Below are 22,077 nucleotides of genomic sequence, written 5' to 3'. Positions count from 1 at the left end.
TGCCGAGGTTGTGGCATGCGACTGTATGTTGAACGTAGGATGATTGCTGGCTCTATGGGAACGGTCTGTTTAAATATGTGGCCAGAGTTTAACAGGTAAAAAAAAGAATAAGTAATACCACCTTTATCTAGCCATGTACAAGTATGCATCATTACACCATGTCTTTCACGAATCTGTATCTTATCCTGCTGAGATTATGCAGCCCATATACATTTCTTAGAAGTTCCTCTACACCCGCTATGAATACATTAATTTATCATGCTCATGTCAAGCCGAATTCTCTCTCTCTCTCTCTCTCTCTCTCTCTCTCTCTCTCTCTCTCTCTCTCTCTCTCACACACACACACACACACACACACACACACACACACACCTGGAGCCATACAATATCCTGCTTTTCAGAGACAGTCCAATGAACTTACTACTGATGGTGATGGGGTGAAGGTAAGAGGATGAACGGAGCTCTGTTACATGAACGACTCAGCCTTTTACTCGTATGAACACCACACCTTCCTTCTCTCCATTGCGCATCATTTCTCCATCTCTCCTTCCTCCCTTCTCTCTTCCCTTCCCACCTCCATTTCTCCATCTCTCCATCCGTCTCTTATCTTATTACCCTTCACTCCCTTTTCCTTTTCCTCTCCCTTCTTCCATTTCTCTATTCCCTCCTCACCTACGTCTTGTTATCCCACACGCCATTTCTCTCTCTCTCTCTCTCTCTCTCTCTCTCTCTCTCTCTCTCTCTCTCTCTCTCTCTCTCTCTCTCTTCTGTTCACCTTCCATCCACCTTCTTCCTGTCTTCTTTCTGTCCTTAGTAATCCACCTCTTTCTTGCCTCCACACCTCATTACCTCTCCGTCCCGTTCTCCCCTCCCTCCTCTATCTCCTCTCTCCCTTTTCCTTCGTTTATTTCCATTTCAGAAAAAGTTTGGAGCTGCAGTTACTTTTAATTTCAGTCTCTATCTATGGGTGTGTCTGTCTATCTGTTCTATCGAACTATATACCTATCTGTCTCTGTCTACCTATATGTCTGTCTGTCTCCGTGTTTATCTATCCATCCATCTGTCCATTCATTCATTCATCCATCCATCCATCCATCCATCTATATGTCTGTCTGTCAGTCAATCTGTCTGTCTATCTATACTTATCTATCTATATCTGTCCATCTACCTATCTGTCTGTCTATAAATCTGGCCCACCCACCTGGAGGAGTACAGTATCCTGCCGTTCTGGTACAAGCGAATGAACTTGTTGGGCGTTGTGATGAGGTGTACGTAACTCCTCTTCCCGTTGTAGATGAACGTGTCAGGCTTCCACAGTTTGTCCAGCACCGAGACGGACAGGGTGATGGCCTGGTCCAGATCGGAGAAGGCCAAGCGAGCGTCCACCCACGACTGGCGAAAGTAGCAGTCCATGGAGTACGTCTGGGGAGGTGAGAGCGGCCGGTAGACATACAGTAGGTGCCCTGACCTGACTCATGCAATCTTTAACTCCGATGACGTATTTTCTTCTACGTTTGCTACGCCAGATGATTTTACTTATTATAACATAAATCTGTATTAATGAAGACTGTATCTAACTCCTCCAGTTCGAAAAATCTCTCCGAATCTGAATTAAATCGTCTGATAGTAACAGTAGCAGAACACAAAATACCTCATTTGAGTGAAGGGGTTAATCCCACTCAGTTAATTTTATATACAGACTACTCACCTCTGTGTGGAATACAGTTCTCGTGTGTGTGTGTGTGTGTGTGTGTGTGTGTGTGTGTGTGTGTGTGTGTGTGTCTTAGGGGAAAGGGGGCTCACTTCATTCAAAATTTCCAAATGGAGTTAAATCTGTGGTCAGTATTAATAAAACTGAGAGGGCGGAGATGAGGACAATTTACATTTTACTAAGTACTGAGGCACGTGATGATGATAGAACAAGTCACACCTTTCAGTATAATTTCTAACTACACTCCATAATGTGGCATGCAGGCTGCTTACATACGAGTATAGCAATTTCAAGTGTTCTGTAAATGACCTCCAACTATAAGGGGTTTGATTACTCCTTCAGTCTTGATAATACAACTTAGAGACTTTTCATTTTAAATCTCCTCCTACTGGCTCCCTTCAGCCTGTTTCTCTTTGCCTCAGCGTCACATCTTTATCTCTTCGAACACTATTGTTCATGCCACTGTTCCTCTGGGCTCTGAGCTTGCATCTTTTTCACATTATGGTGAACACACAGCAGCCGTCTTGCCGCACACTTTAGCCCTCCTCTCTGTTCAACTCGTAAATCCAAGAGCTGATCAGTTCTGTTGTTCTTTCATGTATGCAGCTGGTCAGTTGTTGAACGGTCTTTCTCAGTCCGTCTTTTCCATTGCCTATGACCTCCAGCCTTTAAAGGGCATTGCATTCTGGCATCTCGAAACGGACAGATCTTGATTTTGACTTTTCTTTGTTCAACTTTCTATGGAAGTAACAAGTTTTGTAAGCTCTCGGACTTTTTTTTTTTTTTTTTATAAGAAAGGGAGTAAATGTTAAGAAAAAGGAGAAAGTGGTTAGGATGATGGCCTCAATAAAGTCAAAGACGTACTGACGAAAATAGAAGTTCACTGAGTGGGTTTTAGAGGAAAGAAAGACAAAAAGAAGAGAAAGGTTAATCTGTTCTGCCTGAGGTACTGTTCCGTGTTATATTATTATTATTATCTCCAAGCAAACTTTTTTTTTCCTTAGAATAGCATTTATTCTTGAGGTGAAGGTGTATATACAGTATAACTTATTAACGCCATCAGTATGAGTGTTGTAGCCTAAGTTGAAAAAATTTGTCTAGATGTAATGAGAGTAAACTACGATCATGCGCCATTGTAGTGAAGGGAATACAGAAAATGGCCATAGTGATGGAGAGGGTGATAACCAGAGGGAAGGGTGAATGTACTGCACAGCCAGTTAATATTGTCAGGATGAAGTTGGGAATAGCTGTGTATCGAGTAGGTCTGTAGAGAAAATAATACGGCGAAATAAGACGTAGACGGGATAGAAAACAGAGTGAGGAAAGAGAAATTAAGAGAGAGAGAAAGAGAGAGAGAGAGAGAGAGAGATCCTTAAGTCAACAACCACCTTGTAAGGAATGTTGGTGAGGGGAGCAACAAACATTATCTAAAACCCATTTTCTCTGGCCACTCAAAACTGAATTTTTAGTTGGCCTACGGAGATGGATTTTAGTGCCCTACTGTATGTCTTCTGTCCGATCCCTCGCCTGTGTCGCTCGGTGCAGGGTATATGAGAATAGTGCGTGCCTGCCTTATTGTTTTTCTGTTACGGGAGAAGGAAGGAGGAAGTGGAAATGAAAAAGCGGTAGAAAAAAGGAGAGGGAGAAGATTGAACAGGAAAGACAGGGGTTCATGTGCTCTTCAAAATATAACCTCTCAGCTCAAGATTGCCTTTTTCATCGTATTCTTGCTATCACCTGACGATTTTATTGGTTTTAGGGAGACCTCACATAATAGAGAAATTTATGGGACACTGTATGTAACCCCCTCAATACAAAAAGCTTCCCCAGAGTTGAATAAAATCGTTTGGAACTAACACGAGTAAAAAGACGCCATCGTTGTGAAAATGTTAAGGAAGTTCAGTAGTACGTTTGTCCTAAGAAGTAAAGCCTCATCTCCTGTCTTCTCCATCATTCATATCTCCGTTTTTCTTCCCCCTTCTCCCTTTTTTCTGTTTTGCTAATTTTCGGTGTTCTCTCTTGATTTTTATCCTTCCTTTTGGCTCATTTTTTTCATACTCAACCTTCTTCCCTTTCTTCCTTTCTTGTATCCCTCTTTCTTACCTCTCATTTTCCCTTTCCCTCTCTCCATCCTCCCCTTTCCTGTTTTTTATCTGACGGTCCATCTTCCTTCATCCTTGATTTCATTTTTTCTCTTCCCTAGCTTTTTTTTCCTCCCTTTCTCCATTTTTCCTTTTCTCTTATTTTGTTTCCTTTCTCCTCCCTCCCCCTTCCGTCCCTTCTTGTATATCTCTTTCCCTTCTACATACTCTTATTGACCATCCTTCACTCTTTTCTCCTTGCTACCTATTTACTTTTCTTTCTCTCTGTCTGTCTCTCGTTCCCGTTCATTTACATTTTGCTCTCACCCACTCTGCTTCCTTCCGTCTTTCCATTTTTCTTTTTCTCTATCTTTTATTTTCTCTTTTCGCTCCCTCCTTCTCTTTCATTTTCTTTCTCCCTCTCTCCTTCCTTCCTTTCTCTCCTTTTTTTTTCCTTCTTTCTCTGCTTTCTTATTTCCATTCCTCTTCCGATCTTCTTTTAATCTTTTTTTTCTCTTTCATCCTCCATCCTTCTTTCCCCTTTCTCTTTTTTTCTTGATTTTTTCCTCTCTTCTTTCTCCTGTCTTCTTTGCATCTATTTTTCCCTTTCCCTCATTCATTCTTTTCCTTTTCCAGTTTTTTTCCTTGCTCATTTTCCTTTTCTTTTTTTTTTTCTCTCTCTCTCTTACATTCCTTTCCCCTTTCTATCTCTTCTCTCTTCCATCTTCCTTCCTTTTCTCTCTTCTTTCCCTATTTATCTTCCTATCTACATTTACTTCCTCCACAGAGTTTTCGAATACTCTCTCTCTCTCTCTCACTCTCTCTCTCTCTCTCTCTCTCTCTCTCTCTCTCTCTCTCTCTCTCTCTCTCTCTCTCTCTCTCTCTCATTTCCTTCCCTCTCTACCTTCGTCCTGCCATAGACAAACATACACAAAATTTTTTACATTGTCGTAAAAATGCATAGGCTAGGCAATATTCCTCTCTCTCTCTCTCTCTCTCTCTCTCTCTCTTCCGTTTTTCCCTTATTTTCCTCCTTTACCATAGTTTCACTCTGTGATGCGTCTTAGTGCCATATGGTCTTTTCTGGTGTTACCTTTTCATTTCATTTCTCTCTCTCTCTCTCTCTCTCTCTGGCATTCCTTCCTTCTTTTTCTCCTTTTCTCTTTTCCCCCTCCCTCCCTCTTTTCTTCTATGGTTTTCTCCCTCCCTTCCTTCTTTCTTTCTTTTCCTTCTACTTCTGCCTCCTTTCCGTCTTTTCATTCTCCCTCCCTCCCACTTCCTTCCTTATTTCCATTTTTCTCCTTCCCTCTCTACCTTCCTCCTTCCCTCCACTCATTTATTTAATCTTTTCACCTCCTCTCCCCTTTTTCTTTCCCTCCACTTTTCTGCTTTTTGTCTCTATCCTCTCTCCCTCTCTCCCTTTTACTTCCTCCATCCTTTCCCTTTTCCCCTCTCATTCTCTCCCCCTTCATTATCTTTAAACGTTGACGACAATTAATCAACCTCCCATACACGCTTCAATAAATCACTAACTGAATATAGAGTACCTAGTTATTGGAAGATCGCTTACACATCACCTGTCTTTAGAAATAGTGATAAATTGAAGGGTCCACCATCAACTCACTCAATTACTCTATACAGCATGACAAGCCATATGGTTTCCTGTTTCCCAGAACACCGTGTATTAAATTGGGTGGTAATCATATAACCAAATGACTTCTGTTGGTTTTCCAGGTTAGGGTCATCCAACCAGATATGACGCAAAAAGGTTTACTATCTTTGGGTTTATTGCTCACATAAGTCCACAGAGAGGCCAGCAAGGCTGCTCACTGTTGTCTTGATGTCGAAAAATGAATAGCCTAGGCCCGAGACCCAATGCTCTGATTAAGCCTCACAGATGTAGGTACTGTTTTAGACGGCGTGTACTATGGGACCCCATATAAATACATAGGGCTTCACTGAATATACTGAATAAGGTGGCACAAAAATTACATCTCAACAGAAACTATGTGGCAAAGAGGTGAGATTATTTGCCACAATCCCTCCCCCCAACCAAACCTGAATTCTACTGGTAATTATTTCTTGGGCGTTCCTCATGGGTCATCGTCTGCTAAAGGTCCAACCATACTGTTTCCTGTGCTTACAGGCAGTGTGCCACCGAAATTGAGTAGCCACGGTCTCGGCAGATCAGAGACCGGATTATTAAACAAAGTGAAATCCATGAATATCTACAAGACGCATACAGTGTACGAAGCCTTGCAGAAGGTTACAAATTTGACATCTTAATGACTGAATTAGAAGACATCAGTTGGGATATTGTAGGTCTGAGTGAGGTCCACAGAAAAGAAGAAAAATTAATTCAGGTCCAAGACAGCAACCACCTATTTTGCCACAGAGGCCGACAAAATGAAAGATTCAGTGGTGTATATTTTTAATCAACAGAAGTCTTGCAGAGAACATTGTTAAATTCAGCTGTATACCTGACAGTGTAGCATGAATTGTAATTAGATTACGCAAAAAATACACCCTGAAAGTAATGCAAGTCCATGCACCGACTTCTCAAAGCTCAGATGAAGAAACAGAAACATTCTATGGTAACATCTCCATGATTGTGGAAGACGGAAAGCCCAGATAAACTATACTCATGGGAGACTTCGATGCAAAAGTTGGCAAATCGAAGACCGGAGAAGCAAGAATGGGAAAATTCAGAGTGGGAGAAAGGCATGACAGAGGTGAAATGGTGGTAAATTTTCCTGCAATGTATAATATGAGAATGATGATGAACACATTCTTTCACAAAAGAACAGGGAGAAAATGGACCTGGAAAATCCAAGTTTTCGTCTTTCGTTTTCGTTTTTGAAGGCCCCAACATGCTTGCATGTGTCGGCAATGGTCACCTAATGGCAGGTCTCCACGCTGCTCAATCTCTGGCAGCTTCCCTATTTAGTCCCTTAACCCTGGGGTCACACTCAGTGACCTTGTCCCAGGTATTTTTCGGTTTACCTCTTACTACCCAACCTCCAGCATTAACGCTTCTCACTTTCTGCACCAGTTATCATCCCTCATCCTCTCCACATGCCCAAACCATCTCAATCTACCTCTCCTCATCACAACACCAATACATTCCAGTCCCATCCTACCTCTCAACTCTTCCATTGTAAACCTAGCCCCCCCAAGGCCTTGCACTCACGGACGCACCGCACATCCACCTAATCATTGCTATTTCTATACGTTTGAGCCTCCGAGTATCTTCTTCCTTTACTGCCCAGGTCTCACTACCGTACAGCATCACACTCCAAACACATGCCGCATACAAAGACACCTTACCATGGAGGGAGAGCCCTCTCAATATCAGGAGAGGCAACAGCTCCCTGAACTTCTTCCAACCACTCCTCACTCTAGCCACAGAGCTAGCTCCTGCCCCCACCCCAACCCCCTCCAGCACATAACATGTCTCCCAAATAACAAAACTCTTCCACGCACTCAAGAGACTCGCCAGCAAGTTCAATCCTTTCACGCCTGACAATGTCCACCTGCTCTCCCCGACACACTGCACACATGAAATCAGCATTATCTCGCAGTCTACCTCTAATACCAGTATATCTCTTATGCATCCACTTATTACAAACACTGCACAAGATGGAATTACTTCCCACGCCCTTGTTACAAATCGCACATGGCGACTCCCCCCTCTTCTTTGACAGTACCGGCTCAAGCCGTAGATACCATCACTCAAGCCCTTGTGCCCCATACCATCTCTCCATTTCCTAAATCTTTCCTCCGCCTCTCATTCATTCTCTGCAACCAACACCAAATCATCAGCATACAACATCTCCCACAGAAGTCCATTTCTGAAGTCACGTGACAGGGCTTCAAGTACCATGATGAACAACAAGGGGCTCAAGACGGACCCCAGATGCACACCAACATTCACGGAAAACTCATCACTCAAATCTCTATTCACCCTTACCTGGGTGTGAACACCCACATACATGGCCATAACCACCCTAACCAGCCATTCCTTGATCCCAAGCTTTCTCATTGCCCACCTAACCACCTCTTTAGGGACTTTGTCAAAGGCCTTCTCCAAATCAACAAAAACGTACAGTTCCTTTTCTTTCCTACATATTTTTTCCTGTAACTGTCGAACAATGACATGGCATCAGTGGTCCCTTTTGCCTGGCATAAACCCAAACTGCATTTCATTAATATTCACTCTTTCTCTTACATTTTAGAGCTCTCTCCATTACATTCATTACCTGGTCTAAAAGCTTTATGCCTCTATAATTTCCTCTTTCCAGGGGATCGCCCTTCCCCTTGTACACATTTACAATTACACTCTTCAGCCAATCATCTGGGACAACACACAAACATAATCGTATTTATTGACTAACCGCACCTATAGATCCTGAGGCTTTCAACATTTCAGCAGTCAACCCAGATACACCTGCTGCCTTCCCCAGCTGCATCCTGCCTATTGCCCCGCTCACAGTAGCAGCGTCAATCAAAGGCCAAGGGCCAAACACTGGATCTGCTGGCTCCAAACCTTCCCTGTCCCAGTCAAACTCCTCATTCAACAACTGGCTGTAATGCTCTTTCCATGCGTCCTTAATGTCCCCACTGTTCACCACAACTTTTCCTTCATTCTTCACAGACTGCTAACCTATGATATCCCTATTCTCCTTCTTCATCTGATTTGCCACCTTAAAAAAAATATTCTTCCCTTCCATACTATTATGGTTATCAAGTAAAAGTCTCTGTGACTCAGACTTCGCCCTGTAAACCTCATTTCTAGTCCTTCTTCCATTCCTGGAAAATCCTTCTTTTTTTCTTAACTGCAGCTTCTACACCCTCATCCCACCACCAAGTCACTTTATGTCTTGGTGAGCCTCTTGTCCATCCACATACTGAATCAGTAATTCTCAAGAGGTTGGTCTTGAGGGCTTCATACTGTGCATTAACACTTCCGTCCACGTCTCCCTTTTCAGCCACCACTCTCCTCATCTCGCTATAGGAGGCATCCATACTGCTTGGTTTTTCAGCTTCCATATTTTCCTCCTAGATGCATAGGTCCTCTTTTTCATCACCCGCTCCTTAAGCACCATGTCACATATCAATAACTTGTGTTGCTGCACACTCCTCGCTCCCTATAACTTTAAAATCCCTCATTACTTCCTATCAGCCCTCCTGACCAGGAAATAGTCTATCAGGCTGCTATTTCCCCCAGACTCGTACGTAATCAACCTACTCTCTCCTTTCCTAAAATGTGTGTTGCACACAATCATGTTCATTGCCTCCCTAAACTCGAGTTTCCATTCCCCTTCCTCATTTCTTGTACCATATGCACATCCCCCATGTACTCCTTCATATTCTTGAGCTGCTTCACCTACAGGGCCATTTAAATCCTCCATACCACTTACTACATGTATTAAATCATCCCAAAATCCATCCTTCTCTACCTTATCCAAGCCTGCTTGTGGAGCATATGCCGATACAATTGCAAACACCATCCCACCGAACAAAATTTTCACTACTATTTATCTATCACTTACTCTCATAACACTCATGACATATTCCAACCATTTCTTCCTAACCAACATACCCACATCCCCATATCCATCTATCCTACCCTGCTAAAACAACTAATCCCTCCCAGCAATCTTTCTAACTGATCAACCTCTGTACCGGACTTCTTGCACACATCCCACATCCATCCACTTCATGCTCATTACTTCGGCCACTTCACCCGCTCTACCCCTCAAACTTCCCACATTCCACAAAGCCACTCTGATCCCCCTGGGTGATTTAATGGAGAAACAAAGAATGAAATTAACTTCATTGTAGCAGATAAGAATAACACAGTCATAAATATCAGTCATCAACCAGTAAAGTGCGCTTTATGAGCGCGAGACGAGCGACCAAGCACCACATTATCGCAATTATCATCTGATCTTTGATCTCGTCACTAAAACGTTCACCGATTAGAACTGAACACTCCCTTCGAAAACTCAAGATTCTAAGGGTTCCTATGCCTTCATGGGTGTGTTTTTAGTTGATAAAAAATTCATTGAATGAATATATCTCATGCAGAAAAAAATTTCAAGTCTACTTCACATAGAAGTAAAGTTATAAACTTCTGCTTAGCGTGACAGTCGGGTTGGGCTAGGTTGTGTCAGGCCGCTTATTACCAGACTTAGCTGAGAGTAAACATCGCTCGCTTGCGTGTAACAAAATAAATATAGGAAGTGACCATAGAATGGTTGGGCATATATATATATATATATATATATATATATATATATATATATATATATATATATACAGATGTGCAGATTGGCCCGGGAGGAAGGTTAAGTCCTGTAGGATTGGAAGTCAGGTATAATTATTCCCCTGTACAAAGGGAAAGGGGAAAAAGAAATGTGTTGGAATCATAGGGGCATTTGTCTTTTTAGTGTAATAGGAAAAATATATGGTAGGATACTTATTGACAGAGTTAGAGAAATAACAAGAATTAGTTGGAGAAGAAGAGGGAGGTTTTAGGAAGGGAATAGGTTGTTTAGAACAGATATTCATTCTTAGATCTTTAGTGGAAAAGAATCTAAAGAAGGGAAACAAGTTTTATGCGGCCTTCATGGATTTGGAGAAAGCATATGACAGGGTGGATAGAGAAGGATTGTGGAAAGTATTACGAATATATGGAGTAAATGGGAAGTTGTTGAATGCCGTGAAGAGTATGTATGAGAGTGCTAAGGCTGCAGTGCGTGTTGATAGTGAACTGAGTGATTTTTTCTATTTGAAGGTTGGATTGAAACAGGGATGTGTCATGCCTCCATGTTTGTTCAGTTTGTTTATGGATGGAATTATAAGAGATACAAGTAGGGCAGTGGATGTTGAAGTGGCCCCAATGAGGGAGGGCAGTGTGTGGAAACTCCCTGTACTGTTGTTTGCAGATGATACTGTGTTGTTAAGTGGAGACGAAGGGGGGCTGCAAGGCGTGGTGAATGAGTCTGGGAGAGTGTGTAAGAAACGGAATCTAACGGTGAATGCTGGGAACACTAAAGTTATGGTCTTCGAGAGAAATGAAGTCACTGAATGTACACTGAGGTTCGATGAGGCGGAAAAGGAAAATGTGAGTGCGTTTAAGTACTCGGGTAGTGCGATGAGTAAGGATGGAAGTTTCGAGGGTGAAGTGCTTTAAGGGGTACAACAAGGAAGAAAGGTTGCTTGTTCCTTGAAAGCAGTGATAAGAAACAGGGAAGTGAGCGTTGAAGCGAAAAAGTTACTCCATGACAGTATTGTGATACTAACTCTATCGTATGGACGTGAAGCTTGGACCTTCTTGGAGGGACACAAGTCAAGAGTGAGAGCAGTGGAAATGAGTCATTTGAAAGGAGCATGTGGAGTCACATGGAGAGACAGACTGACAAATAAGGAAGTGAAGGAACGTTGTGGTGTGGATGTGGATGTGATAGGAAGCGTTAAGAGAAACACAGTTAGGTGGTTTATCCATATGCAGAGGATGGAGAGTGAGAGACTGACGAGGAGAGTGTATGAGAGTGATGTGGAAGGGGAAGAGGAAGAGGGAGGCCAAGGATGAGATGAAGGGATGGACTTGATAGATATTTGAGAGAGTGGGTGTGTGAACTAGGAGCAGGGCAGTGAAATGGGGTGGGCCAGGGCAGTATGGAGGCGATTTCTTTGTTGCCACCTCTTACTGGATTAAGGCGTCTGGCAATATGCGCACACACACACACACACACACACACACACACACACACACACACACACACACACACACACACACACACACACCGCTCGCTGGTGCAGTGGTAACGTTCCCGCTTGCCAACTGGTGGACGGGAGTTCGTGCCTCGCTCAGGTTGCGAAAAGTTTCACTGACGAAGTGGGTGGTTACTGTCCCCCTTGAGCAAGGGGACGGGTGTGTGCGTGTGTGAAGGTCACAGCCTTGCACTTAGATCGGACTATATGAGCTCTCAGCTCCCTTCCGGGAGGGTAAAAGCTGACCATCACGATCATCAAGTGATCCTGACCGACCCGGTGAATTACACACACACACACACACACACACACACACACACACACACATATATATATATATATATATATATATATATATATATATATATATATATATATATATATATACAGTATATTTAAATAACAGAACAGAGGAAGGAAAAACCAATGAATAAAAAAATAATCCATACACCAGAATATTGGTGTCCTCTGTTCATAAAATATCTGTAACAGTTAGAATTGAACTGCTGTAGGTTGAAGTCTGGAGGGAAACAACTCTGGGGAAGCGAGTTCCAGAGAGATGCAGTACGGGCAATGAAAGAATTCTGATAGGCAGAAGTTCTGCAATATGGCTGAGTGACATTCCAGTCATGAGTGCTACCAGATGCCCGTGTAGCACGAGGGAAGGCATGGAGAGGTGGCACCATGTACGCAACTTTGTCTGAGTATTTGCCATAAAAATATCTGTAAAATAATGCAAGGGAGGCAACATTCCTTCTTACTTGTAGGGGAGGTAGTTTATTTGTAATGGCAGGGTTGTTAATAATTCTAACAGCCTTGTTCTGAATCTTGTCTAATTGTTTTAATGCAACCTGTCCACATCCATTCCACAAGGGTGAGCAATATTCAGGCTGAGAGCGCACATGACTTATAAATTACAGCTAACTGCTCGTCAGTGAAGAAGTTACGGACTCTGTACATTAGTCTAAGTTTCTTTGAGGCGGTTTTAGCAAGGGATCTAACATGAGAGGTCCAGCTGAGGGCATTGGTAAGTGAGACTCCGAGAATTTCAATACTTTTGGAGATGGGAATATTAGTAGTACTGAAGGTAATATACGAATCTGGCAATATCTGTCTATTAGTAAATTGTATATATTTGGTTTTACTAGCATTAAATGAGACAAGGTTGTTTTGTCCCCATTCACTGATAGTGGATAGGTCTTGATTTATGGAGATGGCTGTACTGAGTTGAGAGGTAGAGATATTACACTTTGTAAATGGGTGTCTGAGTGTAAATGAACTATGTAGTGTTCAGTCATCTGCATATGAGTGGGTGGGATTGTGGGTTATCAAGGGCTACTTCATGAGTTTCTCCATGTAGGTCAATTGATTGATGGATGGTATTAGTTAGGAGATTGAGTATGTCTCGTGGATCTTTCGTGGCGAAAACCATATTGTCTATCACTAATTAAGTTGTTGGATTCAAGATGTTTAACTGTGTGCTTATTAATTAAAGTTTCAAATGCCTTACCAAGAGAAGATGTGACAGCTATTGGTCTGTAATCAGAGGGGTCAGAGGAACTTCCTTTCGTCGGAATTGGGTGGATATTGGCTTCTTTCCATGAATTTGGGAATGAAGAAGTACGTGTACATAGTCTGAATAATTTAGCTAGAACAAAGGCAAGTTCAGGGGAACACTTTTTCAAAACAATTGGCGGAATTCCATCTGGGCCTGGAGCTTTGTTGGTAGGTAAAATGTCTAGGATGGATTTTACGTATCATGTCTGTATTTTAAGTGGAACAATTTCGGGAGAGTCAAGTTCTAGTACTGGGACGTTCTGCTGGCATCGTCTATGGCAGAATTTATGGCAAATGTACTGGCAAAAATATCTGCTTTCACACGCAGGTCATTTGTAATGTTCCCATCTGAAGATATTAGTGGGGGAATGGAAGATGACTTGTTAAAGTTATTATTGAAAGAATTAAGAGTTAACCAAAATATTCTATTGTCATTAGGGTTGTTAAGTAGTTTTGATGCTTGCTTTTGAAGAAAATTTGGTTTAGCTAGATTTATTACAGCTTTTGCATGATTTCTAGCAATTTTAGATTGAGAGAGTGCTTCAGATGTTTTTGATTTTAAGTAAGAGTTATATGCTAATGACTTTTGGGCCGTTGCTCTGGCACAGTTGCCATCAAACCATTTTGGAGAGTTCGATCTTTTAGTGAACTGTTGACTTGGTATGAATATATCCATACCAGCTAGTATTAAGTCGCAAATGTGGAACTGGGTAGAACTGGGATCACTAGAGAAGAAAGACTGTCATGGAATGTCAGCAAGATAATTTCTAAATCCAGCCCAGTTCGCCCTATCAAAGTGTGATTGGGTCAACCTGACAGGTTCAGAACGGGGAGGTGTGGGGGGGTTAACTAATGAGGCTTTGATGAGATTGTGGTCAGAGTATCCAAGTGGTGACAGTACCTCTACCTGTATTGATCTGGATTATTTGTCAAGAATAAATCCAAGAGATGGGCGTTATGGTAAGAATTATCAGGTATTCTGATTGGTTGCTTTACCAGCTGGGTGAGATTAAACGATTCTGCAAACAGCTCACACTCTAGACCAGCGTCATCAGTCCTGGCAGAGTGCAATAACTATTTAACATTATGTATGTTAAAATCACCCAAAATGGTAATTTCGGTGCTAAGGGCAAGGTTAAGGTTACTCAACTGTGTGGATATGGAATCAAATACACTGGGTTCCGAAGAAGCATTCGGGGAGCGATAGACTACACAGATATATTTGGTAATATTTTGACAATTTAGTTTATACAATGAGTAGTCAAAACTGGATGAAGTGAAGTTTATAATTGTATCAACTGCATATTGGAATTTGATATAGCAACAGGTGCCGCCCTTGTTACGGAAGTTTGTGAGGAGATGGTAACTGGGAAAACAAGATGGGGATACATCAGTAGAGGGTGAGATTTGTGGTTCTGTGAGGAAAAGGGTCAAAGGGGATATGGACTGAAGGAAAAAATGATCTGAGTTTAAATTTGTACTAAGGCCTCGGATGTTGGTGAAGAAGAAGCAGCACTTTCACTTTTCTGCTGACGAGCATCACTGGAAATTGCAAGAGTCGCTGCCGGCACAGTCGCTTGATGGCGACCGGGAGGACCCTGTGCCTCCAGCCCTACCCTGCCGGTGGTGGCAATCTGAGGTACCACCTCATTTGATAGTAACATTGCAGCGGCCATTACTAAAGAGAGTGAATAGAAGGTGTGAAATGTTATGAGTGTGTAGTGTGGTGTAGACAGTTGAAGGTACAGTAGAGGTATTAAGAGAGCATGCTGGCCTACTCTCTATGTAAATGAATGCACTGAAAATGTTCAGCAAAGGGAGATGGTCAGGATCAAATCCTGAGGGCTGGTGAAACGGGAGCTCCAGCTCTCCCTATCACCAGCTTGCCATCCACCTCGGGAGTACTGCCCTGTTCGACAGGTGCTACAGTCTACTCCTCTCTCTCTCTCTCTCTCTCTCTCTCTCTCTCTCTCTCTCTATCTATCTATCTATCTATCTATATATATATATATATATATATATATATATATATATATATATATATATAAAGGGTGTCCCGGGAGGAAGAGGTATAACTTTCGGAAATGATAGAAGAGGGAATTCAAATTAAAAAAAAAAATTATGAAGCTGCCTTCAAGTATCAACCGTTACGGGGATGTAATTACTGATAACCTTCTGGGAGAAAAAGGTGTGTTGCATATTTCGCCCATAAGATCGTTAGTAAATGTATTTGTATAACTATTGATATTTTGGAAATTGTTGTTATAGCATTTTCTTCTTAGAATTCCCTCATCTATCATTTCCGAGACTTATGTCCTTTCCTCCCGAGACATCCTATATATATATATATATATATATATATATATATATATATATATATATATATATATATATATATATATATATATATACATATATATATATATATATATATATATATATATATATATATATACATATATATATATATATATATATATATATATATATATATATATATATATATATATATATATATATATAATAGATTAACTGATTGATAAATATATTCAGATTGATAAACAGATACATAGATGGAGAGATAAACATAAATCGGTAGAATTACAGGCTTAAAAACTCAAATATCCTCTCGATTAGCAATAATAAACTCTTGGAGTGAACTATTGCAGATAACACATGATGCTGTTTTGCTAGTAGTGAATAGCAGCTTTGCAGACTGGTTTAGAGATTTATGAATAACCGTTAGCGTCGGGTTGTGAAAATAAATGTGATTAAAAATTAAATGATGACATGGTTGTTGAGAGACAAAATGACTCGGTGTGAAGTGCTGCTGGTCAACGGAGAGACTTGAATTGATGAGGTACGTTAACAGAGAGGCAAATGTGCAAAAGAAGTGGAAAGTAGAGTGGCACAGGGATGAGTAGTAAATGGTGCTCTGAAACCTTTGATGTCTGAGTATGGAGGCTGCAGTAGTATTGCTTGAAGGTGTGTTAGTGTCCACAGTAATGTACTGGTGTAGATTTTGGCATGGCATGAGAGCGAAAATCCAAAAAATATAAGAGCAGTGGAAATGGTATTGGTAAGCAATGTGTGTGGAGTGAGTAGAGTAGAGAGGATAATGATATAATGTGATTCGCGAGAGATGCGGAATAAGGAAGTTTCTAGGTAACAGGGTAGAAGTGAGAGTGCTCAAATGGTACGGTTATATTGAGAGATGAGTGTAGACAGGGCAGCGAAAAAGGTTTATGTGAGTGTTAAGCTGGGTGGAGGGGTGGTAGGCCTAGAAGAAAGTGGATGGATATGGGAAATATGTGTGTAAGAAAGTGAGGGATGGAAGTTGTTGAGATTATGGAAGCCGAAGGAAACCGAGCTGATTTGATGAATTATACACGGAGGGATTCACGACAAGGTTCGGACCTCCATTTTTAACTTGGGAGTCGATGGACTGACTCTGTATGTGAAGCGAAGCCAAGAAAATAGAAAAAAAAAAAAAACAAGCGCCGATGGTTAGGCCTATAATGTAGATTAGGGGTGCTGTAATGACGTGTGAATGGTAATGTGGCTCACTGCACTGAGCGTGAGGTTAACACTTCGTCCACTATTGCACTCTCTTTTCCCTTGGTTCTGGATCCTGACTTGCCCCATACTTGGTGGAAACAAGAATCAGAATCAGGATGATGATGACGAGGAGAAGGAGGAATTGGAGGAGGAGGATGGTGATGATGACGATATTTATTCTTGACGAGCAAAATCTAATGAGACACCCAACACGTGTTCCCTATTAACTGATCGTGTCTCGCTAATCAGCTACACAAAAAAATTATAACTTGGATGCGATAATATTATCCGACGTCATTATTTGGATTTTTCACAAAGCCTTTGATAAAGTTTCCCATAAAAGACTGATGGGCTAAGTTAGTTAACTCTCATGTGCAGCTTTACTGTTTTATATAAGCTAAAATTAGACGATTTTGTCATACTGAGTGAGTCACAAGAACATGGGAGTGTTAATGCTCTTACTATTAACTCATTCATAAACATGAAAACTAGTCTATTCCGGCTACACCAGACGATTTTATTCGGCTGATAGTGCGTTACAGGAGCCTAAGTTTGTGAAAAGCTCATAGAGTAGAAAATATCTTAATGTTCGTGGATGGGTGATTGGCTGATTAATCCATCTACCCTTGTATTAAATCATCCTTCCTTCCTTCCTTCCTCATTCACTCCTTAAACCCATTCATTCATTCATCCAACCATTCTTCCCACCTTGTTTCCTTCCTTCCTTCACTTCATCCATCCACCCATCTATCTTTCCTTTCCTCCTTTGCCTGTTTCTTTCCTTCATTCCGCCTTTCCTTCTTTCCTCCCTCCTTCCCTTCGTCTCTCCCTCCCTCCTTCCCTCCGTCCCAACATTTCAGTCCTTCCTTCATTCATTCATTTTTTCAATCTCTCCTTTTCATCCTTCCTTCCTTTCACTCCTCCGTCATTCCATCCTTCCCTTCTCCCTCCTTCCATTCCTTCTTCCTTCTATTCACCCATTTTCATAATTCTTTTCCTTACTTTCACTCCAACACAAATCCACCCCCTGATCAGATCTACCTTGGGATATTAATCAATCACATGTCCACTTTCCCCGCTAAATCCCTTTCTTGACGCGATTGCAGCCCATGACGTATTACTTTTTTCCTGGGTCCTCCACATGAGTTTATTCAGGTTAGAAGAGACCCCGTGTTAATGAAGGATTTAATGAAGTTCAAGCCTAGCGTAAGCTGAAGAAAATCGCTTGGAGGCTGCAAGGATAAAAACGTCATCAGGTTGAAGGGGTTGACAGGAATCACCCCGCGGATGTCCCTCGTATTTGGCACATGTGGTTGTAGTCTTAACCTGTCCTGTTGGATGACATATATTTTTCATATTCTTGCGACCCACAGGTGATTCTACTCAGATCAGAAGCTTTTCACTTCAGGGGTTAGTATAGCAGTTGTTAACCCCTTCACTGCAAGAAGTCTGTGTTAAACTGAATAAAAATAACTGACAGCTACAAAAAGCAAAACGTAAAAGGACGTTACCGGACTGAGGGGGTTAAATCACAGAGGGCGGAGGCGTATGGAGACCCACATGACTAACTCTCATTAGTCCCTTCACTACGATGACATTTTTCGTTTCAGTCAAGCTATCACCAGACCTGTGTTATTACGGAATGCAGTCAGCACTGAGGCAGCCAGACGTGATGTGCTTTCTCATCATGGATTTCTCAAATGGATATCAGAAACTCATTGCCTGACTCCACATTGACAATGTCTTACTGAGTATACGGCCCTGAAGCACTGGGACGAAGTTAATGACGTCCTCCCCCCCCCCTCCCCAGCTTCTAGTTTAGCGTGCGTAGCAGTTCAAGGAAAGCTAGCTGGATGGACTGAAAATTGGCTGACTAATTGGACATCAGTTACTAGTGGAGTGCCCCGGGGTTCAGTTCTGGGTCTATTATCATGTATCACTTAAATCAATGATGTATATGTATGCATCTTCAGCTGAAATGCAAAATTTTTGGACGACATAAAACGATGAATTAACGTTTCATCCTTCGAGAAGATAGAGATGTGCTGAAACGTGGTTAAAACAGGGATGTGGTGTGAATGCTAGCAAATATCGTTCAACCTGGACAAATGCAGGATGATGCACATTGATCATGCAAATTCAAGAACCCAGATACTCTTTGTTAGGAAGTACAAAGGACAGTACTGACTTGGAGAAATACTTTGGTGAACTAACCATAAGCGATCTCAAGTTCTCCAAACATAGCATCAAAATAGTGAAGAAACTAGAGGCCGCCCCAAGGGGGGGAATCACACCAGCCGCGAGCTGATACATAATCTAGAGCGGTTCGGAGTATGACCTTGACCTTGACCTACTTTCATCAATTTCGAACTCGTAGGAGATTTTCATCCCTACTTCACTCCTGTAGAATTTTGTGATATCTTGAGCGTTTGCGAAGTTATCGTGCGAACAGACACAAAGACACAGACAGACACACTGACAGACAAATTGAAAACAAAGCCAGCTTCGCTATCTTGGGTGGCAAACACAGGGGCTCCTAAATGCAGTTTATTTGCAGAAAGGATATACGTAGCTCTTTCTCTGTACAGGTCCTTGTACAACTACATCTGGACTATGACATGTAGTTCTGGCTGTCGACCCTGAAGAATGATTTCGCGAGTCTTTAAAGAGTCCAGACGAGGACTGCTAGACTATTCCCGTCCATCAGGCACATGGGATCAGTTAAGACTGCAGGCACTAGCCCTCTTTTGTTAGAGATTACGCTTTTCTGTGGACTGCTAATTGAGATTTTCGGCACCCTTCATGAATTTAAGAACATCAGCTACCAGCTCATATTTAGATTAAATGCTGATTTAAAGAGGAATACTGAATGGAAACTTGAAGTGTTTCCACAATTATTATACCACTAGGGTTTTTTTTTTTCAGGTACATGGTTTGCAGTACTGGAATTGACTGCCGGTGGAGAATAGTCGGCAGTTCCTCAATAGGACAGTTCAGAGGTAGGTTACACCAAGTTCTGGTAGGCCTAACTTAGTGGCAAATAATATGTTTCCTTCCTTTCTTCCTTCCAGTAAAATTTTCTAGTCTGGCCTTTTTCTCCGGGTTAGGTGTATTGCTCTTTCGTGCCCGTGCCGTGGGAAGGAGAGATGGGTGGGAGAGCCTTCATCTTTACTATAAGTTGATCTCACTGTTTGAGTAGCCACGTGTGCCTGGCATCTTTATTCATGGTACCTTCTTGGTATGGGTCGTAAGATCTTTTGAGGTACTACTTCTCTCTCTCTCTCTCTCTCTCTGTCTCTCTCTCTCTCTCTCTCGCTCTCGCTCTCTCTCTCTCTCTCTCTTTCTCTTTTCCTCCCGTCTTTATTTCTATGGTTTCTTCCCTCCATTGTTACACCTCTTATCTCTTCTTTCCTCCATCTTGCATCTACTTGCACTTGTCTCTCCTTCCTTTCTCCCTCTGCGGTTTTCTTCCATTTCTTTCGTCATTTCCTCTTCTCCCTCCCCTCCTCCTTCTTTATCCCTGTATTTTTCTTCCTCCTTACCTCTTTCCCTTCTTCCCTCTCTTCCTCTCTCCCCTCCCGTCATTTCAGTATCATCTCACCTTGACTTACTCCCTTCCGTCCCCCTTCCTTCTTTCATCCTACTCTCTCCTCCCACCCTATATCCAGATTCACTTCCCCCTCTCTCCCTCCTCCCATTTTTACTCCATTTGTAATCTATACCTACCTTCCTCCCCCCAGCCTTTTCCTCTGCCTCTCCACTCCTCTCCCGCCCTCCCTTCCGTATCCCCCTCTGTCTCCTTCCCTTTTTCCATCTTCCCCTCCTCCCACCATCCTCCCTCTATCCTTCTCTAATTTTCCCCCAAATGAACCTTGACTCCGCTTCCCATACTCCCTCTCCTTCTCCCTCCCTTCCACCTCCCCATCCCACCAAGCAGATATCCCCTCTGCCACCCACTCTCCCTCTCTCCATCCATTTTCTCCCATCTGCATCCCCCCCCCCTCTCTCTCTCTCTCTCTCTCTCTCTCTCTCCAGCCCTCGCTTCCATTTCTTCAACCCAGAACCCCATTCTCTCTCTCTGTCCCTTCTCCCTGTCTCCATTTTCTCACATCTGTATCTTAATATCTCTCTCATTCCCTCCCGCTTCCCTTCCCCTCTCTCTCTTAGCAATCCATGCTTTTATCTCCCTTTCCCCTTCCCCTTTCTCCCATTCTTCTCTGCCATCTGCCTCCTCTCTTCACTTCCTCCCTCCTCCGTCTTTCCATTCTCTCCTCCCCCTCGTTCTCATTCCCCCCCCCCTCTCACTCTTCTCTCTTTTTGTTGCCCTTCCACCCTACCTCCTTCCCCTCTCCTTCTCTTTCCTTTTCTCCCTCCCCTTCCTCCTCCCCCCTTCTTCCCCCTTCCCCTCCTCCATTCATCCATACTTCCCTTTCTCTCCCTCCCTTCATTTTTGTCTTCTCCGTCCCTTCATCTTCCATTCACCCCTTCCTCCTTCTTTCCTTTCTTTCCCCTTCCTCCTCCTTTCCCCTCTCTCCCACTCCCTCCCTTCATTTTTTCTTCCTCTTTCCTTTCCCTACCCTCCCTCCATTTTTCTTCATTCTTCCCTTCCCTACCCTCCTTCCATTCCCCTTCCCTCACCCTCCCTCCATTCCCCTTCCCTCACCCTCCCTCCATTCCCCTTCCCTCACCCTCCCTCCAGCTTCACCTCCCTATCTCCGTCATCTTTGTCCCTCCCTCTTGAGGTCGCGTCCCATTAGAGGTAACATTTCTCTCCCTTGTGTCTCCATTCCTCCCTCCCTCCCTCCCTATTGTCTTCATTCACCGCTCCCTCCTTCTCTCAGCTTCTCCTTCCCTCCTCTCCAGTCTCTCTATCTCCTCCTTCCTCATGCTCTCCCTACTCTCTTCACTGTCTCCCTTTCTCCCTCCTCATTGTCATCCTTTCTTCCTCCCTCCCTCAGTTCCACCTTTTTAGCCTCTTCATCTCTTCCCTCCTTCTCTCCCTCCCTCCCTCCTTCCTTCAGTTCCAGCTTCACTACCTTTACCTTCTCCCTCCTTCGTTTGTGTATTCTCCCTCCCTCCCTCCAACACTCATACTATCACGCCTCTCTCTCTCTCTCTCTCTCTCTCCATGTACAGTAGGCATTCACCAGTCCATCCATCCACCCTCCATCCATCTACGAATTAACCAGTCATTACCGCCATCCATCCATCCATCCATCCTGTCACGAATCAATTCGCGACATTTCCCTTTTGTGAGAAGCCACGAACTATTAGTGGAAAACTCACTGTGTATCGCTCAGTTAACCGTTTCTCTCTCCATTTCGGAGTATGCTTTTCAAAACATTCGTCACCGTTTTCAAAAGTGACCGATTTAATGCACGTCACTAAGTG

The 22,077-nt window shown here is 42.7% G+C and overlaps 1 protein-coding gene across 1 annotated transcript in view; it reads right to left on the bottom strand.

The window, feature by feature from the left end:
• LOC145415590 (gamma-aminobutyric acid receptor alpha-like) overlaps positions 1 to 22,077 on the bottom strand; it is a 336,377-nt gene that overhangs the window by 299,281 nt on the left and 15,019 nt on the right. Inside the window, exon 5 of the mRNA XM_080284811.1 lies at positions 1,202 to 1,422. Within this exon, the coding sequence (XP_080140937.1) occupies positions 1,202 to 1,422 (221 nt within the window). The remainder of the gene's footprint in view (positions 1 to 1,201; positions 1,423 to 22,077) is intronic.

The sequence above is a fragment of the Coenobita brevimanus genome, chromosome 103, assembly GCF_032717465.1.
Source record: "Coenobita brevimanus isolate Jiangsu-jjx chromosome 103, ASM3271746v2, whole genome shotgun sequence".
NCBI lineage: Eukaryota > Metazoa > Arthropoda > Malacostraca > Decapoda > Coenobitidae > Coenobita > Coenobita brevimanus.
The sequence above is the reverse complement of the archived record's forward strand: the minus strand, read 5'-3'. Positions and strand labels throughout refer to the sequence as shown.